The 27,505-nt window shown below is 38.5% G+C and overlaps 2 protein-coding genes across 2 annotated transcripts; one reads left to right on the forward strand and one right to left on the reverse strand.

Moving 5' to 3' along the window:
- The first annotated feature begins 499 nt into the window (after positions 1-499).
- On the forward strand, positions 500-11,599 carry sav1 (salvador family WW domain containing protein 1). Its single transcript, XM_056254927.1, has 5 exons — positions 500-940; positions 1,827-2,285; positions 5,529-5,799; positions 5,894-6,043; positions 10,914-11,599. Exons 1-5 carry the CDS (start codon positions 847-849, stop codon positions 11,125-11,127), a joined length of 1,188 nt encoding a protein of 395 aa, XP_056110902.1. The 5' UTR covers positions 500-846; the 3' UTR covers positions 11,128-11,599.
- A 1,803-nt stretch (positions 11,600-13,402) lies between these two features.
- Positions 13,403-26,717, reverse strand: atl1 (atlastin GTPase 1). The gene is made up of 14 exons (XM_056254926.1): positions 26,524-26,717; positions 23,875-24,125; positions 23,662-23,796; positions 22,249-22,353; positions 22,080-22,130; positions 21,621-21,677; positions 21,398-21,490; positions 21,168-21,306; positions 19,716-19,843; positions 17,529-17,585; positions 17,336-17,407; positions 16,824-17,255; positions 14,045-14,059; positions 13,403-13,927 (listed from the first exon to the last, which is right to left on the reverse strand). The coding sequence occupies exons 1-14, from the start codon at positions 26,555-26,557 to the stop codon at positions 13,817-13,819; spliced, it is 1,680 nt and encodes a 559-aa protein (XP_056110901.1). The 5' UTR covers positions 26,558-26,717; the 3' UTR covers positions 13,403-13,816.
- Positions 26,718-27,505: the final 788 nt, after the last annotated feature.

The raw sequence follows: 27,505 nt of genomic DNA on the forward strand, positions 1-27,505 counted from the left end.
AATCCCACAGGAAATAAAGACAAATAAAACAGACCCTGTATTTGTACCCTGTTCGTGGAAAGTGCCTACTTATCTTTATATTAAACACGATGTGTTGAATAAACCATTATATCTGTCCTGCAGCGAAACCATAAAAATGTGAAAGAGAAAAGAAGTTCGAGAGTAAAATATTTCCCACAATGCACTGCACCTCTAAGGACATGCCTTAGGGAAGGTCTGATCTGGGATCAGTCTGCTGCGGGGAGTGAGCAATCTAGAGAGAGGTGATCTAGGAGCGGTTAAAGACACTTCCACGTTGTGTGTGCGTAGTTGAACGGATAACGTTACTCTTTAATGCGTTACTAATGTTCGCTCTTTTGGGGATTATAACGTTACTAATAAATCTCTTGAATCTGAAAATAAAGTGAACTGATCTGTAATCAGGCAGTTGGAAGTTATAGATCCAAACAGCTGATCTGAGATCAGGTAGCGGGGAGGGATCCAGTGAGAGCTGGTCTGGGATCAGGAGGAGATGGTGAGGGTTGGGTTGGGTGGACACATTCAGCTGGTAAAAGTTTTCGTGCGCTTTTCTCTGGGCGTAATTTGGACAGCGCGCGCGGGGAGCGCTAATTAGTCGTCGAAAAATATTCGTAATGTTCGACTAAACACTGAAAACAACGAAGCGTTCGTTAAACGCAAACTCGTTTGTTTTGTGTTGATGTTTACAGATTGTAGCCATGATGACTCGAAACTAGCTATCGGGCTACGCTCCGAAATGGTCTCGGTTCTGCGTGTCAGTGCGATTCTCGATCCGGATTTCAGGATGAAACCGAAGTCTAATCGGGCCAGAATCGATTCGGATTAACGATGCTCTCCAGAAAGAAGAGTAAAAACGAAGCGTCCAAGCCAGCCGAAGTTCAGGGCAAATATGTGAAGAAAGAAACTTCCCCGCTTCTGAGAAGTGAGTAACTTTTAAGTCAATATGCCTAACAAAACCCTCAAATAAATAAATAGATATACATTTTTATGTAATGTGGTCATTCGGTGCATGTTGAGCTATGAAACTTTTGAAAATTAAACCAAATTTTTAAGTATGTTTCGTTGTAAATTAATTAAGGCTTACAATATGTAAGTTACAGTTACATAGCCTACTATCAGCCAAATAAACGTCTACCTTTTGCATCAATCAAAAGTGCCATCTGCTCATTAATATTATTAATATTAGAAGTAGAACTTTTTTGTTTTTACACTATTATCTTTTAATGTTGCATAGTTCTTTAACTCTAAGTCAAAGTATCAGGGCATAATTGGTAAACAGTAACTCAAGGGACACAAAAACTTTCAGTTTCACTCCAAATTAGCCACAAGTGTGTTTTGCATAGTATAGTCATAGACTTTGTATTGGTGGGGGAAAAAATAGAAATCCAATTATTTTCACTCTTATTTTTGTAAGAATAAAAATTGCTGCTCTGGGGACATGGGAAAATAATTGTAGTCCAGGAAAATTATTTAAATATATAATATGCTTTTTAATATCTCATTAGAAATATAAGTAGTTGGACTTCAACATTATAAATGCCATAACTTACATTGGGGACTTAAAAGGCAGAGGAGTCTAGAAATGATAAGTTTCAAGATATTTTCCAATCGGCTGTAGTCTATCTGTGCACATCTGGAGCAACTTAAATTTGTATCACTTTAGCACTTTTTGTATTCTGGAAAATGGATGTAAAATTGTTCGATAAAATTAATCTTAAGCATTCTTTACAAATGAAATATTGTTGACTATGTTTTGGTCCACTTACTCTAGGTTTCTCTTTTCTGCCTCTCCCTTGTTTTTTTCTCAGATTTAATGCCCTCGTTTATCCGGCATCCAACATTTCTTCGGCGTGAGCCCCCGTTAGTGGAGCCAGTTCCGGCGGGGGTGTCTGGTGCAGGTCCGTATTCCTCTGGTTCTGTTGGGGACGTTAGCGGCCCCAAGAGTTTCCTGCGCAACGCACCTCCACGGACCCCCCTCGAAATATCCCGCAGGGAGACTCATCGGCTTTCTGCCCCACCACACCTTCATCGCGATTACTCCCCTTCCTCGCCATCCTACATCAGCGATGCTGGTTCGGTGACAGAGAATGGAGATGGCGGCCCGTATTACTATCCTCCAGAGCCGTACTACAATAACCAACCCAGACGAGCCCACAGACAAGACCACTTTAATGAGAGCTACAGGTACTATGAGCACAATGAACTCAACTACCCACGAAACCCAGGACAGCCCCAGACGCCCCAGCCACATAGTCGCCCACCCCCAGGTGAGGAACATATCATCCTGTGTGCATTCACACTCGCATGCATGATAGACACCTCATGAAATAACAAACATGACTGTCGCTCTTTACTATAAATACACGGCCATAAACTGTCTCTATTTATGAGACCATATTATACTGTTTATTATATGAGACCGGGTGTGCCGCACACATCCTGAAAAGTAAACAAAAGCATTTTGATGAACCCGCCCTCTCCATGTAAACAAATGGGACTTAAGCCAAACTGAAACAATCAAATTACACTTCAAAAAAATTTTTAGGCAGTTTTTATCGCACTGATGTAAGTTAAAGTGTTCTTTATATATGTTTGGTTTTAGTTAGTTATTTGATGCTTTAAAACGGGGGTGTGACATCATGATTGACAGCTATGATTGACAGCTTCTCTGAGTGAAGTAGTCATGGAGGCAGCAACAGCATTTTTTGGGATATGACTAGTTGTATTTACCTTATTTTCACAAGCCTTCAGTTGTATTACAATCAGCAGACATCAAAATTGGAGCAGTCAGTCTACTTAAAAAAGTTGAGGCGCGTGTGCTTGCGATTGATTCTGCGGGAGTGTGGGCAGGACCTTGATACCGCGGCTCCACTACACGCTCACTACTGTGCAGACTCACTATAGGCTACTGGCTTTGTTGTTTTTTCACGTTAATTTGGAGATTAATGATGTGACATTATTCAAATATAAAGATGTAACTTAAATTTTAGGTTTTATTAATCGTGATTAATAATTACAGAAAAAAATTGCAATTAATTAAAAAAAAATGTATCGATGTATCGAAATGTATATATAAATAACATTTATAACGCAAATAATATAGTAACATTCCGTAACGTTGACAGCCCTAATATATATATATATATTAGTGCTGTCAACGTTACGGAATGTTACTATATTATTTGCGTTATAAATGTTATTTATATATATATGTCATGGTGTTATATATATATATATATATATATATACACTCACCGGCCACTTTATTAGGTACCCCATGCTAGTAACGGGTTGGACCCCCTTTTGCCTTCAGAACTGCCTCAATTCTTCGTGGCATAGATTCAACAAGGTGCTGGAAGCATTCCTCAGGGAGTTTGGTCCATATTGACATGATGGCATCACACAGTTGCCGCAGATTTGTCGGCTGCACATCCATGATGCGAATCTCCCGTTCCACCACATCCCAAAGATGCTCTATTGGGTTGAGATCTGGTGACTGTGGAGGCCATTTAAGTACAGTGAACTCATTGTCATGTTCAAGAAACCAATTTGAAATGATTAGAGCTTTGTGACATGGTGGAAGTAGCCATCAGAGGATGGGTACATGGTGGCCATAAAGGGATGGACATGGTCAGAAACAATGCTCAGGTAGGCCGTGGCATTTAAACGATGCCCAATTGGCACTAAGGGGCCTAAAGTGTGCCAGGAAAACATCCCCCACACCATTACACCACCACCACCAGCCTGCACAGTGGTAACAAGGCATGATGGTTCCATGTTCTCATTCTGTTTACGCCAAATTCTGACTCTAACATCTGAATGTCTCAACAGAAATCGAGACTCATCAGACCAGGCAACATTTTTCCAGTCTTCAACTGTTCAATTTTGGTGAGCTCTTGCAAATTGTAGCCTCTTTTTCCTATTTGTAGTGGAGATGAGTGGTACCCGGTGGAGTCTTCTGCTGTTGTAGCCCATCCGCCTCAAGGTTGTGCGTGTTGTGGCTTCACAAATGCTTTGCTGCATACCTCGGTTGTAACGAGTGGTTATTTCAGTCACTGTTGCCCTTCTATCAGCTCGAACCAGTCTGGCCATTCTCCTCTGACCTCTGGCATCAACAAGGCATTTCCGCCCACAGAACTGCCGCTCACTGGATGTTTTTTCTTTTTCGGACCATTCTCTGTAAACCCTAGAGATGGTTGTGCGTGAAAATCCCAGTAGATTAGCAGTTTCTGAAATACTCAGACCAGCCCTTCTGGCACCAACAATCATGCCACGTTCAAAGTCACTCAAATCACCTTTCTTCCCCATACTGATGCTCGGTTTGAACTGCAGGAGATTGTCTTGACCATGTCTACATGCCTAAATGCACTGAGTTGCCGCCATGTGATTGGCTGCTTAGAAATTAAGTGTTAACGAGCAGTTGGACAGGTGTACCTAATAAAGTGGCCGGTGAGTGTATATGCGCTAAGAATGTCAGGTGACAGCTGTGCAGAAAAGTATTAGGTTGAATGAATGAATGAACAGAAAGAATTATAGATTAAAATTTTATAATATGCAGAATCAGATGGATTATTGGTTCCTTCAAAAAGATATGCTCATGATTAGAGCTGAGGGATATAGCTAAAATTGTCCTGACTCCTGATATTATATATATTGTTTTGATACACTACTGTGAGTTACCTGAAGAGTTTGTGGTCAGTAACAAGTTAAAATATTTTTTACAATGTAATTTATTCCTGTGATGGTAAAGCTGAATATTCAGCATCATTACTCCAGTCTTCAGTGTCACATGATCCTTCAGAAATCATTCTAATATGCTAATTTGATGCTCAAGAAACATTTATTTTTATTAACAATATCGAAAACGGCTGTGCTGATAAATATTTTTTATGGAAACTATATGTATAATAAACATAAATATTTACCTGCATATATTATTTACTGAAGCATTTTAATACAAAAAATTTAAGCGAACATTTCTGAATGATGCAAACAAGTCCATAGCATAGATTCATAGAAATGAATCAAACTTACCAACTCTAACAGCATTTTGCAACTGAAGAATAAGCAAGAGATGAGATAAAGTTTACAATGTTGCTTTGTATTACCAGCAAATTTGTCACAAATATACATAAATAAATATTAAGATTTTTTGCCAGCCCTACTTCCTACATTTTCTACACACACTTGTGCTTAATACACACACACTTTCTCGGCTGTCACTCTGGTGCGGTATTTCTCATTGTGTGTGAGATTGAAAGAAATGTGGATTTTTCTGGGTTGCCCTTTTCTTCACCGTGTGGTGTGTGTGGTGAGTGGTGTGTGTTTGCTGAACTTTTCGTAGTTCTCTTGGGGCTGTTGTTTTATATTTGACCCTGCAGCTGTGACTTGTTGTTTTCTCCCCATCTCTCTTTAATTTCACACCTCCTCCTTTGTGTTCAAATTGAAAATAAATTGAAATACACAAAGAAACAGATCTGTAATACTTCACTATGTATGTGCTTTTATAGCAATCGGCCGTGTGCCAGCGAAGTCGGTGGGTAATCTGACTACGATGAGTGGAGAGGAGATGGTTCTTCCTCCAGGCTGGACTGTTGATTGGACGATTCGAGGCCGGAAGTATTACATCGATCACAACACAAACACAACACATTGGAGCCACCCGCTGGAGAGGGAGGGGCTTCCGCCGGGCTGGGAGAGGGTGGAGTCAGCTGAGTTTGGAGTGTATTATGTTGACCACATCAACAAACGTGCCCAATACAGACACCCCTGCGCACCCAGGTGAGTGTTGAGATGTTCCAGCACATTCTGAGACTGTTTGGTGCCATTTTGTATCCAAAATACACACGCAACCTCCGCTCTCACTCTACCTCAGTGTTCCACGTTATGACCAGCCCCCTCCCCCGCCAGTCACCTACCAGCCCCGCCCACCAGAACGCAACCAGCCCGTACTGGTGCCAGCAAACCCGTATCACACAGCCGAGATCCCAGACTGGCTGCAGGTGTATGCCAGAGCCCCACTAAAGTAAGTTTCACAGACAGCCAAACCCTGAGGTGCAGCAATCTAACAGCAAACAAACAACTCTCACATACACTCCAATCTGCCTCGCAGATGGCCGCATTGGTGTACAGCTTCGTTGGTTGTAATGGGAGTGCTTTCATTTTGAAGTGTCATGCCACACTGTATGTGTCCAGTATAGGCATGATGTAACTAGATTGTTTACGGTTGCTGAGCAACATTGCCACTTGTTCAAAGCCATTGAAAAACAGAGTTGCAACACTCCGCTAACTTCCATAGGAATTGTGGAATGCGGAAGTAACTTGTGTCGTGGTGGAGAAACCAATATAGTTCCAAACACTGAATAGTTCTAGCAATGAACCCCATTCATTTCAGTGTTTCTCAAGCACACATGCTGGTAAGTTGATGAAATGAAATGACTGCATGTTTTGACATCTTAACGCATTAAGGCCAATTCACACCGACAGACGGCAACAGACATTTTGCCGGGTTTTGACCTATCCGGAATTTTATGTAACACGTTTATCATAGATAATAGACCTGATTGTGAACAGTGCCATGACAGGTATGGAAGCGAGGCTGGGAGGGATAGACTTATCGTGGATTCAATTTCATCCGCTGTAAAAAGCTGTATAAAGCTCCTAGATCACTTATAATTTTCCACAACTCATGTTGTCTTGAGTTTTTTGTCTACTGAAATTTATTGGAAAATATATTTTTGCAGTGTTTCATCTGCAGAACATCCCAAAAACACATTAAATAACTGTACAACCCGCTGAAGAGATGTTAGCTATCCCTCACAGCCTCTCTTTCATTCCTGTTAAAAATCAAAGATGGCGCTGCTGTGAATAAGGTCTATAGATAGTTAGATTCTAATTGCAGTTAGATTACGTGAGAAACACTTAAATAGCTACCATAACTAGATACTAGTTAGTTGTCATATTTTTAACAGCTTTTAGTCTTTCTGCAATCTTTCTCTCCCTGTAGGAGGTCAAATGAGTTTCTATGAAGATTGCCCATTCAAAGAATAATTTATGTAGCCTCTCACTTTATATTATATAATAAAGAGTTTGGTTGAATGCAATTGGTCGCCTTGTTTTGTGTCTGGGTTCTTTAGTTTGCTTACATTCATTAATATTCACTTGTGTATGCTTATGTGAAATAATAACTTGTGCTTATAAAATAACATTAGGATGTGAGTAATTAACCTTTTTAAATAAAATAAAAAAATAGTGTTTGATAATGTCTAAATGTATATTCAAATGAAAAAAATAAAAATTAAGTAAGCTGTTATAAATGGCTATACTCTTTTTAGCAACTAGATTAGAGTTAATACATGTGTGTGTATATAAATATTAAAGACCAATAATATATATTTTACTTTTCCAGACACATTTATAGATGCCTCTAATTTGCCTCTTTGCATTGAAATTTTAAAACCTTTACTCTATTTTAACCTTAAATACTACAGTAATTATAATAATTATAAACCTATTTAAAAAATATATATATTAAAAAAGTATTTTAAATGATCATTAATCTCCTCAAAATATTAAATGCATATTATTCAACTAAAATGTAGTACATTTAGTTAACTGATAAGTTTGGTCACTTTTGATCGCCAAGGAGTATGAGTGTGACCAAAGTAAGGAATACGGGTTAAACTAGAGAAAAACATATTAATGTTGTCTCTTTATCATTCCCCAAATGCTACTGTGAATGTCATCAGCGTAGTAATTAATGCACATTATGCGTTTATATTTACCAGAAATTGCTGCAAATATAGTGAACCTGCTGTCTGTCTTGCTTACACCCATTCAAACAGAAGTTGTTTGGAACTATCGAGAGCTCCATGAACCACGTGGTGCTGAGAACTGTTTTTCAATGGCTCTGAACTTTATAATAGAGTTCAACTGATGTGCAGTCACAGGTGTGCACCTGTATATCAGCTATTTTACATTTTTTAGGGGACTTCAAACATGACTCTTCTAGGGTTTTGTCAGTTCGATTCTCATTTTTAATTAAAATGTTACAGATTGCGCATTTTTATTTTAGTATTTTCTATATACTATTATAGTATTAATTAATATTTTGAATTGGCATTTATTTTTAATTTTGTATTTCTATTCAGCTCAGGACTAAAAAATGTTCATCCAATCAGTGCATTCGTTCCAAATGCAATGATACGATGTCCTACCTGCTTGTCAAGTCAACATATATATTTCCATACCTCCTCGCACCCTGCTCACGCAGACATCACGTCATCAGCATGTTCCGCATGCAGAGTTGTGGACAGACAGTCACCGACTTTTACAGTTCCTCCTGAACCAAAACAATAAACTTATGCTGTGTTCATGCCATATCATAACCATGATTATGAGATGGCAACCCGTGACAGCCGGAGCTGTTCACGTCCTGTTCACGTCCTGTTCACGTCCTCAGACTCGGATTTAGGCGTTTCTATGTCAACACTATCAATGCCAAAATAAATCTGCAGCAGTCAGGTGGTACAACTAAGAGTAAGTTGTTTAAGTTCTTTGAGACATGAGGTAATTTAACGCTGTCTTTTGTCTCGTGATGCTTTGCAGACTCTGCTGTGCGTGTTCATGTGTTTTGAAGGAGGCGTGGTTTAAAGGGTTTGTTCACCCCAAAATGAAAACTCTGTCAGTAATTACTCACCCTCATGTTGTTCCAACCCCGTAAGACTTTCGTTCATCTTCGGAACACAAATTAAGATATTTTTGATTAAATATGAGAGCTGGATCACTCCTCCATAGGCTTCTTAAAGCCTTAAAGGATACTCTACTGGTTTTTCACTATGTTATTCCCTTAACTAAGACGAGTTGATACATACCTCTCTCGTCTCAGTGCGTGCACTCAATCGCTGTCTTGCGGCGAAACTTTGTTAGATCTTATCTCAGCCCTGTTCATTCAATACGTGCCAAGAAGAGAAGCGACCAAACACCTCCACGTTTTCCCTATTTAAATACAGTTACACGAGTAGTGTAACTCGACCTAAGACGGTGACACAAAATAAAACGTTGAATGGTAAATGGACTGCATTTATATAGCGCTTTCACAGACCCAATGGCCACCAAAGCGCTTTAAATATTGCCTCACATTCACCCATTCACACACCGACGGCGGTGTCAGTCATGCAAGGCGGCATCCAGCTCGTCGGGAGCAGCTGGGGTTAGGTGTCTTGCTCATGGACACCTCGACACTTGGTCAGGTGGAACCGGGGATTGAACCACCAACCTTCTGGTTTGTAGACAACCTACATGAACCTCTGAGCCACTGCCGCCCCACAAAATATAACGTTGCGCTTTTCTAAGCGTGTAAAATGGATAAATATATTGTATGGCAGAATACCATAGCAAGTGCTTGGGAGCACTTCGACTTATCATCTCTCGTGAAAAGTCCGCTCCCGTTGAAATGAGGGAGGAGGAGACGGAGCAGGGGAGAGGATTTTTCACGAGAGATGATATTACTGCGCCGAGTCGAAGTGCTCCCAAGCACTTGCTATGGTATTCTGCCATACAATATAGTTATCCATTTTACACGCTTAGAAGAGCGCAACGTTTCATTTTGTGTCACCGTTCTTGGTCGAGTTACACTACTCTAGTAACTGTATTTAAATAGGGAAAACGTGGAGGTGTTTGGTCGCTTCTCTTCTTGGCACGTATTGAATGAACAGGGCTGAGATAAGATCTAACAAAGTTTCGCCGCAAGACAGCGATTGAGTGCACGCACTGAGACGAGAGAGGTATGTATCAACTCGTCTTAGTTAAGGGAATAACATAGTTTAATATGAAAAACCAGTAGAGTATCCCTTTAAGGGATCGAAACTGGCCGGCCCAAAAGTTATGAAAGACATCGTTAAAATAGTCCGAGTGACTACAGTGGCTCAATCCTAAGTTTATCAAGCGACGAGAATACTTTTTGTGCGCAAAAAAACAAACAAAAATAACCACTTTATTCAACTATTCATTTCCTTCTCTGTTGGCCTCGAGATTTCACGTAGTGAAACTACGCAAAGTTTCTAGGTTGTACGTCACACGCATCACACACATCACACACATGACCAGCGTCGGCCAATAGTGAGCCTACGTGTGACGTAGAACACAGAAGCTTTGCGCAATATCACTACGTGAAATCTCACGGGCACGGCCCACAGAGAAGGAAATGAATAGTTGAATAAAGTTGTTATTATTTGTTTTTTTGCGCACAAAAAGTATTCTCGTCGCTTGATAAACTTAAGATTGAGCCACTGTAGTCACTCGGACTATTTTAATGATGTCTTTCATAATTTTTGGGCCGGCAAGTTTCAATCCCCTCAGAAGCCTATGGAGGAGTGATCCAGCTCTCAGATTTAATCAAAAATATCTTAATTTGTGTTCCGAAGATGAACGAAAGTCTTACGGGGTTGGAACAACATGAGGGTGAGTAATTACTGACAGAGTTTTCATTTTGGGGTGAACTATCCCTTTAAGAGAAGCTCTTTAGAGACTCTTATGCATTCAAAGCTAGCTTGCTGTTGCTAGCCTCTCCAAAATTGCATACCCTACCTACCTTTATGCAGCCAAAGTGTATCTTAAAAGCTTGTTTGGTGATAAAAGATGAAAACCCTTCTAAAACCAACCAAGAGACCACTATGTTTGGAGACCTGCAACCCAGTTTAGGCTAGATTAAGATGTTTTTTCAGCAAATACATCAGCCAGAAGTATTTTTTTATTAAAGAGCGCCATAAAGTTTTTCATTGGCTGCTTCCTGGAAGCCACCAGAGGCTGTAAACATGTCGTGATGATGGAGTCTTGTAAAGGCCAGTGTCATTAATCTTCAGTCATATCAGTGTGTGTGTTTGTGTTTGTCTCAGGTATGACCACATCCTGAAGTGGGAACTCTTCCAGTTAATGGATCTGGACACATATCAGGGGATGTTGAAGCTGCTTTTCATGAAAGAGCTGGAGTGCATCGTTAAATCCTATGAAGCATATCGACAAGCGCTGCTCACCGAACTTGACACACGCAAACAGCGGCAGCAGTGGTATGCCCAACAGCCAGCCAAAAACTTCCCTCCGAACATGTGACTCGAATGAGACACACCAGCCTTATCAGTGCCTTAGCTGCTGATGCAGACTCTCATTTACTTCCTCAAACAGCTCCAAATATAAACGCCCAAAGAGAGACGCCACACAAAGCATGTTGGAAACTTTACACTATTACGCCTATATAGATTATCAGCCATTATACGGCTGTGTGTTATGAGTCTGCTTTGGTTTTGACTGTGTGTTGTGAATGTGTTTGCGCATGTCAGGACTCGCTCCTTCTTTATGGCATTGTCTGTATGGACAATCATAACTATCAGTTTTCAATGTTTTATGTTTTATCAGACTGCGCAATGGTAGTTTTGCTTTTTGGATGAATCTCATAAAAAATGCATCCAGTTCACATTTTACCCCAAAAAAAAAAAAAAAAAAAAAAAAAAAAGGAATTTATAGTTTGTAAAGAAAATGAAGCTTGTTTTAGGATTAATAACAACAGCATAAATTAACGGTTTTACCATTAAATTATAAATAATAAAAATAAAATAAAAATGTGCATTACAGTAATGAGAGATCTTCATGGTGCTTCATTTTATGTAAGCAAATTATATATTCTTTCTTTCTTGTGATTTTTGGGGTGCAATATGGCTTGAACATTTCTGTGAGGTTCATCCTTTAAGATCTGGGCGGATTCCTTTTTTAAGGAATTTGCTTCGTATATTTAAAGACAAAACTTTCAGGCTGAATCGTCACTTTGGATGAAGTGATTGTGCCTGTGGCATTTGGGTTTTTTCAAGAGGTTATTGCCTGTATTTTTCAGTTATAATGATGTTTGTAAAAACTATTTTAAGCATCAACACTAAATAAACCAGGATCTTGTATTGTGCGCATGTGTGAGAGGATGTTCTTCCCAATTAAGATTATAATTTCCTCACCTCTTTTCAAAGTTATTATTTTTATTTTGATGAAAGTAGAGCAGAATACCTAATTTTCCTAATATACCTAATATATATAAATTGAAAGCCCTTCTACGTCTCTTGTGGACATCTTATGGGTAAAGACAAAGCCACTTGGAAACAAATGCAAAATTCAACATTTTGGAAACAAAAATAGTAGCATCACAAAGGTACCTTGGGCCTCAATACGATGGATTTTATCCTACATCAAGAGTGAGGAACAAATCGGGATTTATAAAGGTAAAGGCTGACGTGAAAATAACACTCGTATGCCAACGCAAGAGCATGCGTACAAGCTTTTTGTGCCTATACCAGTATTTAAAAATTTCCAATGTTGTTTATTAAAATGTAGAAATAGAGTATGATGTCCAGTATGAATTAATATATGTAAATGAGCAACATATTAACTGCTTTGTGATAATTACAAAACAGAATTAATTTATGTTCATGATTTCCTGGAATTCATAGTGCTGTACTTCTAAAGAACCATAAAGGGATAATTCTGGGTTATCTCTGTAAACTAAAAAAAATAATTTTCAATAATTTATCACTTTTTCTTTTGTCAAATCAACTTAGAAACTCTAAATATTATGCTATCTGATTCTGAACCACATCAATTATCTATTTATTAAACCAATCTCCTTTATGTGTCAACTCAAATTAACTCAAAATTTTAAGGAAACCAGGTAACTTTCTTTTTTAAGTTAAACTAACAATATTATTTTACAGTGTAGATGGATTTGATCCGCTTAAATTTAAGATGATCTGCAGTTTATAAAAAGGGATGCATTTAGGATCATTTTGTGCATATGGGCCACATCTGAACCACATCAATTATCTATTTATTAAACCAATCTCCTTTATGTGTCAACTCAAATTAACTCAAAATTTTAAGGAAACCAGGTAACTTTCTTTTTTAAGTTAAACTAACAATATTTTTTTACAGTGTAGATGGATTTGATCCGCTTAAATTTAAGATGATCTGCAGTTTATAAAAAGGGATGCATTTAGGATCATTTTGTGCATATGGGCAATTTAAATATGGGCATCTAAATTTTGGAAGCTTATCATACGTTCACATCAAGGATCATTCTGCACACATAAATGAGCCCCGTAGTCATTCGTGAGCATTAGCTGAACACATTTTATCCTAATATGAGCTAACAAAACAATTTATGATACTATAAATGTCAGATTTTCTTGGTGATTTTATGTTATTGAAACAAGCTTGGCAATTTGTCTTTTCCCATACAAGTAGGCTTTTTTAAAGGTTTGATGTCTTTGAAAATGGTTAAGATTGCCCTAAATATGATGGGATGGAAGATCACTGCATCACGTTATTTGGCCCATGATAATGACTACAGTTTGTGTTTTTAAACATGTAGTACTTTATTCCCTTATAAATAGCATTGAACTCAACGTACGACATCCATTACAAAATAAGAACAGACTCCTTTCATGTGAGTGTCAGAGAGAGAAACAGTATTTACAGTGAGAAGATGGTAAAATTGTGATTCAGAACTAATACCGTGATTTTCGACTTCAGGCGCAAATGGTACAGTCAGACTGAATCTTTTGAGACTCTTTTCAGTCTGATTCTCGTCGTTGTCTGACTGTGGGCCTGAGCTGTAGGTGGAGGATGTTGCAGTGGTGGGTGATAGTGACGATATGTTCCTGTTGTAGCAGTAAAGCATCGAACAGTCCCGTGCCTCTTTCTCTCTCTGACTGTACGCTCCACTGTCACTGTCCACAGTGCATCTGCGTGAAACTGTGTGGGGTCAGTTTTGTTTCTTGTCCTGCTCAGGCGGTTGACCAGTCTGGTGTCCAGGGAAGGCGTGGTTATATAGCTGCCTGTGGTTTGCTGCTACACTGTACAGCTTATACAGAGCCTGAGCGAGAAGGACAGGAAGATACAACATGTTAATGTGAGACGTCTCTTTCTGTTTGTATGATGTTGTGGGATTGTGATTGTAAGTAGACAGATAAGTGTGTGCAGGTACGGTTACCTCATTTGTGCTTCCCTGAAACAAAGAGATGAGGAAAGCAGTTAACAAACTTTGGTTTAAAATAAAAATGACCTGATTTTATACAAATAAAAATCATGATGACAGAATATGAATTCTTTTAGCTAAGTGAAAAATAATTTTTTAGTTTTAAAGTTTTAAAATGTGTGTATATATATATATATATATATATATATATATATATATATATATATATATATATATATACACACTCACCTAAAGGATTATTAGGAACACCTGTTCAATTTCTCATTAATGCAATTATCTAATCAACCAATCACATGGCAGTTGCTTCAATGCATTTAGGGGTGTGGTCCTGGTCAAGACAATCTCCTGAACTCCAAACTGAATGTCAGAATGGGAAAGAAAGGTGATTTAAGCTATTTTGAGCGTGGCATGGTTGGTGCCAGACGGGCCGGTCTGAGTATTTCACAATCTGCTCAGTTACTGGGATTTTCACGCACAACCATTTCTAGGATTTACAAAGAATGGTGTGAAAAGGGAAAAACATCCAGTATGCGGCAGTCCTGTGGGCGAAAATGCCTTGTTGATGCTAGAGGTCAGAGGAGAATGGGCCGACTGATTCAAGCTGATAGAAGAGCAACTTTGACTGAAATAACCACTCGTTACAACCGAGGTATGCAGCAAAGCATTTGTGAAGCCACAACACGCACAACCTTGAGGCGGATGGGCTACAACAGCAGAAGACTCCACCGGGTACCACTCATCTCCACTACAAATAGGAAAAAGAGGCTACAATTTGCAAGAGCTCACCAAAATTGGGCAGTTGAAGACTGGAAAAATGTTGCCTGGTCTGATGAGTCTCGATTTCTGTTGAGACATTCAGATGGTAGAGTCAGAATTTGGCGTAAACAGAATGAGAACATGGATCCATCATGCCTTGTTACCACTGTGCAGGCTGGTGGTGGTGGTGTAATGGTGTGGGGGATGTTTTCTTGGCACACTTTAGGCCCCTTAGTGCCAATTGGGCATCGTTTAAATGCCACGGCCTACCTGAGCATTGTTTCTGACCATGTCCATCCCTTTATGGCCACCATGTACCCATCCTCTGATGGCTACTTCCAGCAGGATAATGCACCATGTCACAAAGCTCGAATCATTTCAAATTGGTTTCTTGAACATGACAATGAGTTCACTGTACTAAAATGGCCCCCACAGTCACCAGATCTCAACCCAATAGAGCATCTTTGGGATGTGGTGGAACGGGAGCTTCGTGCCCTGGATGTGCATCCCACAAATCTCCATCAACTGCAAGATGCTATCCTATCAATATGGGCCAACATTTCTAAAGAATGCTTTCAGCACCTTGTTGAATCAATGCCACGTAGAATTAAGGCAGTTCTGAAGGCGAAAGGGGGTCAAACACAGTATTAGTATGGTGTTCCTAATAATCCTTTAGGTGAGTGTATATATATTTAGTATTATATATAATATTATATTTTATTATATACATTACCATTCAAAAATGTGTGATCAGTAAGATTTTATTTTTAAAAAATCAATACTTTTATTCAGCAAGGATGCATTGAAATTGATTTTAAAAAGCTACAGTAAATACATTTGTTTAAAAAGACTTTTTTTTACTTTCTATTCTATTCTCAATCAAATAATTCTGAAAAGGTTTCACAATTTCAAAAAATATTATGCAACTGTTTTCAACATTAATAATAATCAGAAATGTTTCTTAAAGGCAGGTTTTTCTACTGTCTTTCTTTATATACCAATACATATTTAAAATGTAAGTACTCTGAAAAGGAGAGTATAAAAATCGAGTGTCTGTAGTCCTCTCAGGGCAGCAATAAACACAGCTACTCTTTCCATACGAAACGAATGCAATGATTGGCTGGGCGACTGTCACTCTCCCTCGCTACCAACCCTGCTGCTACAGGAGCTGCCCACATGCGCACTCGGTTGACTAGCTCGTTACCGAATCAAACTCAATAGGAGCTGGAGGACGCGTTTACCAGCGCCGAGCGGAGAGGAGCGCAGTGCATGTAGTGACATCATGTCAGAATCACATGTAAGAAAATACCTAACTTTATCATTATGAATATAAACAACTAACATGGCTGTTTGTACTCTCTATCAAGCTAGCATATCGATACTGGTAAAGTTTAAAATATATTGAGTTTGATTCGGTAACGAGCTAGTAACATAAGGCAAAGCTAAAAACAGGTTGCATTGATACACGTTTTCCCGTTACAATCAGTTACACTGTGATGAAGGTGAATTTCGTGTAAGATTCATAACATATACAGTGTTTTGCACGTAAGAGCTTCCACGATGAGAGCCTCTCCTCTTCCAAAATGAGCAAGTCAACCGAGTGCGCATGTGGGCAGCTCCTGTAGCAGCAGGGTTGGTAGCCATGGTAGCGAGGGAGAGTGACAGTCATCCCAGCCAATCATTGCATTCGTTCCGAATGGAAAGAGTAGCTGTGTTTATTGCAGCCCTGAGAGGACAACAGACACTCGATTTTTATACTCTCCTTTTCAGAGTACTTACATTTTAAATATGTATTGGTATATAAAGACAGTTTAAACAAATTTGGGAAAAAGCCGAGTGTCCAGGTTTTTGGTAATCAAAATATGGTCACCCTACTGTACAATTTCAAACTGCATGCATGGTAAATTGGTATCATATTGGCTGTTAGCCGTAGATTTTTTTTTAATTGATCATTATCAGTCTACATGCATATTTGTTTTTGTTAAGTCTTTATTTCCTCTTAAAGTTTGTGTTGTACCTGATCCCACAGCGCTCCGGCCACCTGGTCAATGACTGCGCCCAGTTCTCTGTATTCTCCTGAGTAGCGGATGTACGCCCATGTGCACAGAGTGATGAGCGCGAAGCCCAGCACCATGTTGCAGACGCTTGCGATGACGTCCACGCCCACGAAGCCCGTGATCCCTGCGGCCACGTACATCACAAAGATCACCACGAACAGCGTCGCGGGTGTGCGTGCCGCGTGGAAGATGTTCTTGGAGTCGTTGTGTTTGATGTACTGCACGAACGACTCGTCGATCTCCGCCTCCAGCTGCAGCAGGTACCGCCGGCTGAACTCCTCCCCGCCCATTTTCTTCACACTGCGAAACAACGCCAGTGACTCCTCGCGGATGTCCAAGTGACGTGCCTGGAGCTCGCTTGGGGCGAGGAAAGGCCGATCTCCTCCGCTCACCTGGGGGCGTGAGACACATGATGAAGATGAGTCGCACTGATATCATATGATAAGAAACCAGCTGTCAATATCACACTTACCACCTCCATCTTCCTGTTGTAAAGATCTTTAGCTGCAGCCACTGCGGCCAGATTATTGGCTTCTGCTGTGGCCTGTGCACACAAACACAGCCTAACACTGTCATACTGTAGGATGATAATAGCTCTCGGGTGAATTCACTGCATGTAAGGCTTTGGAAGGGGAATGTTCGTGCTGAAGGTTAAGAGGTTGTACCTGTAACATGGATTTTGGATGTGGCAGCTCCTCGCCCTGGTAAATCTTGATGTATGCCTGAAATCATAAACAGCTGCTCAGTTCACTCTAAGAATTCCAAAAATCGAATTATACTGTAACAATTATAAACTGCATACAAATTATATACATTATATATATACACTCACCGGCCACTTTATTAGGTACACCTGTCCAACTGCTCGTTAACACTTAATTTCTAAGCAGCCAATCACATGGCGGCAACTCAGTGCATTTAGGCATGTAGACATGGTCTAGACAATCTCCTGCAGTTCAAACCGAGCATCAGTATGGGGAAGAAAGGTGATTTGAGTGACTTTGAACGTGGCATGATTGTTGGTGCCAGAAGGGCTGGTCTGAGTATTTCAGAAACTGCTAATCTACTGGGATTTTCACGCACAACCATCTCTAGGGTTTACAGAGAATGGTCCGAAAAAGAAAAAACATCCAGTGAGCGGCAGTTCTGTGGGTGGAAATGCCTTGTTGATGCCAGAGGTCAGAGGAGAATGGCCAGACTGGTTCGAGCTGATAGAAGGGCAACAGTGACTGAAATAACCACTCGTTACAACCGAGGTATGCAGCAAAGCATTTGTGAAGCCACAACACGCACAACCTTGAGGCGGATGGGCTACAACAGCAGAAGACTCCACCGGGTACCACTCATCTCCACTACAAATAGGAAAAAGAGGCTACAATTTGCAAGAGCTCACCAAAATTGAACAGTTGAAGACTGGAAAAATGTTGCCTGGTCTGATGAGTCTCGATTTCTGTTGAGACATTCAGATGTTAGAGTCAGAATTTGGCGTAAACAGAATGAGAACATGGATCCATCATGCCTTGTTACCACTGTGCAGGCTGGTGGTGGTGGTGTAATGGTGTGGGGGATGTTTTCCTGGCACACTTTAGGCCCCTTAGTGCCAATTGGGCATCGTTTAAATGCCACGGCCCACCTGAGCATTGTTTCTGACCATGTCCATCCCTTTATGGCCACCATGTACCCATCCTCTGATGGCTACTTCCACCATGTCACAAAGCTCTAATCATTTCAAATTGGTTTCTTGAACATGACAATGAGTTCACTGTACTAAAATGGCCTCCACAGTCACCAGATCTCAACCCAATAGAGCATCTTTGGGATGTGGTGGAACGGGAGATTCGCATCATGGATGTGCAGCCGACAAATCTGCGGCAACTGTGTGATGCCATCATGTCAATATGGACCAAACTCCCTGAGGAATGCTTCCAGCACCTTGTTGAATCTATGCCACGAAGAATTGAGGCAGTTCTGAAGGCAAAAGGGGGTCCAACCCGTTACTAGCATGGGGTACCTAATAAAGTGGCCGGTGAGTGTATATATATATATATATCGGTGCCTTATTGGCTATAGATTTTTTTTAATTTACTGATATAATTTGATATCGGGTATTTAATCTAACACTCGTAGATGTAATCTTTAGCTAATTTTAAAATGAATATCCATTTGTACTGTACTGTATTATTATGTTGTGATGACTAAATTCACTTGTAGCATTTAAAGGATTAATTGTAGTTTTTATTTATTGTCTATTATTTAAAGACAACCGTTGGGGGTACAAAAACAATACCCATTTGAAATATTATTACAATTTAAAATAACTGTTTTCTATTTCATTATATTTTAAAATGTAATTGTATTCCTGTGATCAAAGCTGGATTTTCAGCATCAGTGCCACGTGATCCTTCAGAAATCATTCTAATATGCTGATTTGCTGCTCAAGAAACACTTCTCATTTTAATCAATCTTTAAAAACAGTTGTGCTGCTTGATATATTACTGTGGAAACTGATACATTCTTTTAGGATTCTTTGATAAATAGAACATTTATTTGAAATAGATTTTTTTTTTTTTTTTTTTTTTATAACGTAAAAGTCTTTAATGTCACGTTTTATCAATTTAATGCATTTCTATGGAATACACTTTTTAAATGTCCTGACTGACCCCAAAAATTTGAAGGTACTGTGCATATATTTAATATATATAAATATAATTTTAATATTGGCCACTATGTAAGAAAAGGAATTTAGCACTATCTGACTTTTAATATCGTTGAATGCCTAGTGAATAATGTCAGTTGGTTCATTTATATATCATTACTAGTAGTAGTGATTGCACAGCTATCAAAACTATCACCTTGAAGTACTCCAGGAGTCCCCGACAGGTGATTTTGCTTCCATTTATCTCTTTCACGTCCAGGTTTTTGGGGCGTAGTAACCATGGAACAAGCACTTTGAGATTATTGGTAAACTCTTGATCGATCTCTGAAACACATGATTGGAAATAGGTGTTTTTGAACACTGTTTTGGTACTTCATGGCCAGTGCTGGGTAGATCACTTACAAATTGTAGTCTATTTCTGAATTCAAATTACATGATAAACATTGTAGTTTGTAATGTAATCATTACACATTTTAGGTAATATAATCTGATTACTTTTAGATTACTTAAAGTTGACCTAGTTTAACATGAAGTGCATTAAATATTACATTACATCGGGGTTTCCCTAACTAGGGTTTGGGAAGAAGGAACTGTAGGGGGTACTGTAAAGTTAATAATTAGTTAAATCATTAAAAAAAGTTACATTTTAAGAAATACATAATTTGAGAGTAAAAACAATCAAAACACTAACTAAAAAAAAGTGTGGCCTCTCAATTGCCTATGTAATTATAGTCACCTGACTAGTGGCCGGTCTGTGTGTGCAATTCCATAAAACTTTTGAGAAAGGAAAAGATAAAATAGAAGAATTAGGGAAAATCAATGTATTCTGAATAATTTACTGCCATTTTGTGAATATTAAGTGATCAATAAAAAGGAACTGTATTCTGATTTTAAAAATGTATATAATATAATTACAAGTATTTAATTTTTGGAATCTGATGCACGGCCCAAGTGAACGCTCCACTCGTTTACCGCTCACGCTCACCAGTAAAAACGAAGTCGCTTAAATCCCGCTCCGACAATCATTTTTTTGGTGTACTATATGTCTTTCTGTTTGTATAGAATTTCTTGAATAAATCTCTCAATTACAGTATGCCTACAGATAACAGTTATGATATTTGTGGCTTTAAAACAATATAATATAAAGTGGTGTAAATAAACGTGACGTAACAAACATATCCACATCGCTATGATCAGATTCTTTTTGTACTGCTGTTTTCTCACCAGTTATTTTTGATATTGAGAGGAAAGCGCTCAGCACATATTTATGGCGGTTTCTGGATGTTCGTTAACAATATATCGCAGCAAACTTCTTCAAACTTCTTTTTACCCCCAAGCAAAAATGAAAAATAACTCTGCTAACCACACGTTGATGTTTACTGTGCATTTATATAAGGTTCGCAACTTCATTAAAACAACATTTGAACTCCATAACCTTAGACCTATTTCTAATTGTTCATTATTCTTAAGCCAACATATCACAAGGAGCGAGCAGAGTCTTCAGAAAAACTTTCCTGTCCACTCCAGAGGAAATACTACTGCTCCGCTCACATGCTCTGATAATCAGTTACTACTACCCAGCACTGTTCATAATATAAAGATGCTAACATAGCTTACACATGTTTGAGCTCTGCATCTGTAGGCTTACCCCTCAATCTGCCATCAAAGTGTGGGTTTGTGGCCACCTTGAGTCCCGGGTGTGGCATGAGGAAGCAGGAGATGTTGGTGAAGCAGGAATGAATGTGTTTCCTTACGTTCTGCAGCTCCTCATGTTGATTCTCTGAGATCTACACATAAACGCACATTAGTGGTGATTCTGTTGGAATTGTTCCAGAATATTCATGTTATATTTCCATAAACCTTTCCATAAATATTTGCCTTTAATCTTTTCTCCAGGAATTTCATTCCTCCTTCCTGTCCGTAGGGAAACTCGTATGGAAAGCTCCAGTCCCGCACCAGAAAGATCATTGACTTGTGAAATAACACAAACCAGATGATTAGTGACGTTTATTTCTACCAGTATCATGAAAGTACATTTTATAAGGAACATTCTGTTTCACAATCATCAGCACTAAAAGAGGCTGTCAGCAGAAGCAAATACCTGAAATGGTTTGAGGAATGTTTCTTCCATGGCCAGTCTGCCATATTCAGTGAAAAGCTACACAGGTCAACAAAAACAAAAGCACACGTTTAATCAAAAGCGTACTCAAAGGTGTATAAAAATTTATTTTATAATTATTTATATATGGTTTTCTGTTTCAAATTACAAAAATGTCTGCACTCGTGACTCAAATGTCAGTTCATACCAGCGTTTTTTCTGTTTAAATGCAGAAAAATGATGGCTTACGCCTTACAAGCTTGTCTGGTTTATTTCATTTCAAGCATAGCACCCAGCAATAGTCATTAATATTGTATTGATGCATTTTTAATTTTGTATTTATTTTTATTTTCTTTATGAGATTTTATCTACTTGTAAATGCACAGCAATACATTTTTAATTAAATTTATTACGATCTAAAAGTCGGATAACTAATGGGTGGCAAAATGAGTCTCTCAATACCTGCAGATGCTGAAGATCATCTTCCTGAACATTCTGAGATATGTTATACACCTACAAAGAAAGAAAATGACAATCCTGCTTTGTTGCATTAAGAATATGGTAAACAGAAAGGTTTAAGGTCACAGTTTTTTTTAGGAGGGTGTTTTGTGTAATGCTGTTTGTGTACAACCTGCATAGAGCTGATCATAGTACTGAGGGCAAATACAGTAGCTGAGTCACGGAGAGTGGACTGGCTGTCGAAGGTCCCCTGTGTGTCCATTAGCAGCACTGCCACCTACAGGCAAAAGGACATAATGCATCCCTCCCATATAAACCACATAGTAAAGGTCCTCATGAAATTTTCTCCCATGTTTACACAGATATGTTAGATTATAATTATACTCAAGTCAAGACATTGAGTATACACTACTATTCAAAACTTTTGGGGTCAGAAAGTTTTTAAAAAAGAAAAGAAAATACTTTTATTCAGCAAGGATGCATTTAATTGATCAAGGGGTGGTTTACAGGACAGGGGTAAATCAATCTTAATCTAGAATACTTAATCATGGGTTTTAAATATGGCTTTCTGAAAAAGATACAGATTACTAACACCTGGAGTCCTAAACTAAAATAAGATACATTTAAGACCAAATGTGCAAATCTGATTTAGAATAACTGAGGTTGCCTATAAAACATGGAATGAACCACGCAATCTTAAAATGTAGTCCTGGGCTGAATCCTAAATCGTCCCCTTTACCCTCAAATAGGGTGTTATTTGAGGGGACAGCCATTTGTAGTGGTGTCTGAAACCATAGTGGACGTTATTGAGTGCACTTATTCAATCCCACATTGCACCACAATAATGAGTGTACAGCCGATGTGCAGTAAGCTCAACAGCTGTCTGAATTCGCTCACTCCTTTTCATTCACTCCTTCAAGTGAACAGTATTAGTGGACTAACTTAGGGAATAGTGAATGAGGGTTTAGGGGGTGATTTTGGATTCAGCCCTGGAGTAGCTCTAGTCTTCTTCCAGGAAATCAGCTTATTAAACTCTGGACTAGACTAAGTCTAGGACTATTTAAAACCATGACATTTTAGTCTAGGACTAGGCTTAACCTCTCTCCGGGAAACCGCCCCCAAAAGTGACAGTAAAGACATTTATAATCTTTCAAAAGATTTCTATTTTTTTCTATTGAACTTTCTGTTCATGGAAGAATCCTGAAACCCGTTTCGCGGTTTCCACAAAAAATATTAAGCTGCACAACTGTTTTCAACATTGATGATAATAATAGCAAATGTTCTTGAGCAGCAAATCAGCATATTAGAATGATTTCTGAAGGATCATGTGACACTGAAGACTGGAGTAATGATGCTGAAAATTCAGCTCTGCAGGAATCAATTACATTTTAAAATATATTAAAATAGTAGACAACAGTTATTTTAAACTGTAATAATATTTCAAATTATCCCTGTTTTTACTGATCAAATAAATCCAGCCTTGGTGAGCATAAGAGACTCAAAAACATGAGAAAATCTTACCGACCCCAAAACCTCTGTACGGCAGTGTAGGTAGGTGTTTTAGGTAGGTTAAAGGGAGTCTTACCTTGCTGCCATCTGGCTTGTCCACCATAAAGACCTCACTCCAGATCTGAATCCCAGTGGTCTCCCGCTCTGACCCTCCTCTCCACGAGAATCCCGTCAGTGGTTCCTCAGGGTCACCCAGCCACTGCTCACTGGCCTAAACACACACATTGCATTTGAGACTAGTCTGAGAGCATGTTTTTATACTTTAAAGATGAGTTATAGGCAATCTGACCTGGCTGTACATGTAACGCAGCATGAAGTCCATGAGGAAGGATTTGCCCTTGCGAAAGGCTCCTGCCACGGAGATGGCCACCACCTCTCGGTCTCTGAGCTCTTCAGCCAGCAGGATCTTACTGAGCGCCGCCTCGTCCAGCTCAAACGAGTGGTCATCCTTCACCACCAACACCTGCACTGGACGGGCCCGTCCGTCTGTCTCCTCCTCCTCTGAGCTCCAGTCATACACGTTCTTGTCCCCTAAAGACCCTGAACAAAGACACATTTAAATATGTTACTCCTGCAACTGCAATGACTGCCATAGTGCTAGCCATAGACGCAATATCATCCAGCATTGTAAGCAAACCGCAGCTGATAGAGACGTGATGTACTGTAAATGATCTTAAAGCTGCTGCTTTTAAACGCCTTGCTCTCTATAGATCATAACGTTTGGGTTGCACCGATGACGCAACTATGATGGAGAATTTCAATATCAGATGAAGAAAAAAAGTGACACTGTGTTTGTTAGTTGATGGGAGCAGTAGATTGCATTTTGTGCTGTGTTATTTATATATATTTTAGTTTTTATATTATTATATGTTTATTTTATATTATTTTATACTTTTAATTTTAATATATTTTAATTTTTTATATTATTATATGTTTATTTTATATTTTATATTATTTTATAGTTTTAATTTGAATATATTTGTAATTTTTTATATTATTAAATGTTTATTTTATATTTTATATTATTTTATAGTTTTAATTTGAATATATTTTTAATTGTTTATATTATTATGTTTATTTTATATTTTATATTATTTTATAGTTTTAATTTTAATATATTTTTAATTGTTTATATTATTATGTTTATTTTATATTTTATATTATTTGATAGTTTTAATTTGAATATATTTTGTCATTTTTATTAGTTTTATTAGCTTTTTTATATTACTATTTAGGTTTAATTAATTTTTATTCCTGTTTTAGTTTTTATCTATTTTATCTATGCAGCCGTTAACGCCGGACAGAAGGGGAGTCACACCACCATATGGAAAGAAGCGTAAATGGATGGAGAAGCATAGTTTACTGTAAAGCTACGTCTTAGTTTTGCTTATCTTGGCGAAAGCCGAGTACAAATCAGCATGAAGTTTTAACATCTACTCTCGTGTAATGGAAATCATAATCAGTCATTTTAGTGCTTCAAATTAGTTTTATTTCAGTTAGCTACAAAGAAAAAATTTCTAATTTACGCTCAGTTCAAGTTTTTCATCTAATATTTATATTTTGTTGTGTTTAAGTTGTGTGTATGTGAGAGAACAACATTAATGTGAATTTATGAAGCATTAATGCCATGTTATGCTTAAGATAATCATCTGTTTGAAACCAAATTGGGCCTAAATTCAAATCAGAGATGAGTGTTCACAGCACAAATGTTACGAGAAAACATTTTATAGGCAAAGACTCTCTTTTTCAGCATTCTCCAGGGAGAAATGGTGGAGTCACATGTAAGGCTTAATGCAGCTGACAATCCTAATGGAGGTTTACTGATGATCTTGACCTCTGTCATCAAGGCCAATGTGATATGGTTCATTATTAGTTTAGAAGTCCATCTCTTTCACTTCACAGACTTCCTGATGTACAAACAACTGTTAATGTGTTTTTAAGCATCATATAGGTATGTGAACCAGTAAAACACCAGGTTGCTCTGGGGGATCTGCCTGTCTCATTGATGCATTAGTTAAGCATTTCTTAAATGCAATTGAACATTAATGGATATTGACAGGGGAATGAGAACATGTCTAACATAACATATTTTCCACCAGGGCTAAAAGGATCGTAGTGGGTCAGATTCAAATTATAAGGATGTGATGAGTCTTTTCACAACATTACATTTACACTTTTGCCATTTGGTTGGTTCCAAAATTACACCAATACTGTCCCCACACACTGTAAATTATTTACATTCAAAATGCCTTGTAGCCCTCTCTCTCTCATTATTTCTCTCTCTCATTATTTCTCTCTCTCTCGCACTCTATCTTGTCATATTCACCTGGTCAGGCCTGTATGGAGCAGTAACATCACATGGCAACCGTGTATATACATTATATAAACCAGCATCTCCATACAGGCCTGTAGCAGATGTGGAGAGCTCTGCTTATGTGGGTCGCTGGCTTCACTTCTTCACACACAGTCAAAGCACTTTTGATTTTAACCACTGCAATGAAGAAAAACTATGACGCGTGATCTAACAAATGGACAAGGATGAATTTCAGAAATAAAGCATATTATTGACCGGAATGTGTAGGAAATTAAATAGGTTGGTGCATTCGCAAACGACCAAGAATTTGCGTTCCCGTTGACATTACAATACTGCAAATGTCACACTGCTTTTAAATATAGATTGTACAGCAGTAAAATAGCTGTCAACACAAACACACACGAACAGATACAGGGCGGAACAGGGCTGTGGTCCGGACCAAATCAGCTGATTTGGACAGGGAGGAAAATCATTGTTTTTGTCTGTGTATATTTATGTGTGTTCTTTAATATATAGACAGAGTATCTATGTAACAGCATCCTCATAATTTACAGAATCACACAATAACCCGTCTCATAGGGTGTCTCGCGTCTAGATGGTTTATTGTATTAAAGATGGACTCACCCCAGCTGTCTCTGTCCTTTTTGTCTCGTGCCATGTCGCACTGGGTGTTTTGTTCAGTATTCGGGTCGGGTCTTGTCGGTTCGGTTTTAAACAGCGATCATGAGACGAATGCGATGCTGGAAATCAGCTGCGAGTGATGGAGGCTCATTCTCATCTGAACCCAAGATGCAGCGCACCATTTGACCGCCCAGTGGCGCTGTATACGGTCTGAAATAATAACTTAACTGTAAAGGGCGGGGCTTAGAGGCTCTGGCTTTGTCTCTAATTGGTCAGGTACGGTTGGTCTAATTAATAGTTCTCACATTTTTATTGTATTATTTAAATTGCCCGTTTTTGTTGTTCTCATTGTCATTATTTACTAGTAAGTTATTATCCAGACCACTGCTGAAGTCAAACTAAGTGTTACTTTTACAGCGCTGGTGTCACGCATCAATACATAGAATAATAGATTTAAAAAAACATGTGCTTTTTACGCATACAAATGTCTCTAAAACAACAACTGAGATTTTTTTTTTAATGTGGCAGTGGCTTAATGAAAAATTCAGCTAACTGCGTCGTTAAGTGTCAGATTGTGTCAGACAATGTTTTCTGTTGAGGAGTGTGTTTTGTTAAATATTCGTTTGTTACATTTAAAATAACATTGCTTTTCTATTTATTTAATATACTCTATTGTTTATTTAATTTACCCGCCGGTGAATTTGCAAATAACTCTAAGGTAAAACATTTGTTTATGAAAATGCATGCAGTTGCGTGACGTTTGCCCAAAAAGTCTATTATATGAATCATTAAAAAATAGTAACATTCGTAAACTTCGTCATATGTGTGGCTCTGGCTCAGTATATCCGTCAGATGGCGCTAGGCGAACACTGTAGAAAAGAAAAGAAAAGAAAAGAAAAGAAAAGAAAAGAAAAGAAAAGAAGAAAGGGCATAACTCGTCTTTTACTGAATGAGTTTTGTCAAGTTCAGTTTTATGCACTACAGT

Source organism: Rhinichthys klamathensis, unplaced genomic scaffold (genome assembly GCF_029890125.1).
Source record: "Rhinichthys klamathensis goyatoka isolate OS25496 unplaced genomic scaffold, OSU_Roscu_1.1 h1tg000115l_1, whole genome shotgun sequence".
NCBI classification, from domain to species: Eukaryota; Metazoa; Chordata; class Actinopteri; order Cypriniformes; family Leuciscidae; genus Rhinichthys; species Rhinichthys klamathensis.

Excerpts from the sequence above, each read along its gene's own strand:
- atl1 (XM_056254926.1), bottom strand. The coding sequence starts at position 26,557 with ATGGCACGAGACAAAAAGGACAGAGACAGCTGGG. Across the intron at positions 19,844-21,167 it reads CTTTGATGGCAGATTGAGGG|AGATCGATCAAGAGTTTACC; the intron begins GTAAGCCTACAG and ends CATGTGTTTCAG. Across the intron at positions 17,408-17,528 it reads ATCCAAAATCCATGTTACAG|GCCACAGCAGAAGCCAATAA; the intron begins GTACAACCTCTT and ends TTGTGTGCACAG.
- sav1 (XM_056254927.1), top strand. The coding sequence starts at position 847 with ATGCTCTCCAGAAAGAAGAGTAAAAACGAAGCGTCCAAGCCAGCCGAA. Across the intron at positions 2,286-5,528 it reads ACATAGTCGCCCACCCCCAG|CAATCGGCCGTGTGCCAGCG; the intron begins GTGAGGAACATA and ends GTGCTTTTATAG. Across the intron at positions 5,800-5,893 it reads AGACACCCCTGCGCACCCAG|TGTTCCACGTTATGACCAGC; the intron begins GTGAGTGTTGAG and ends ACTCTACCTCAG.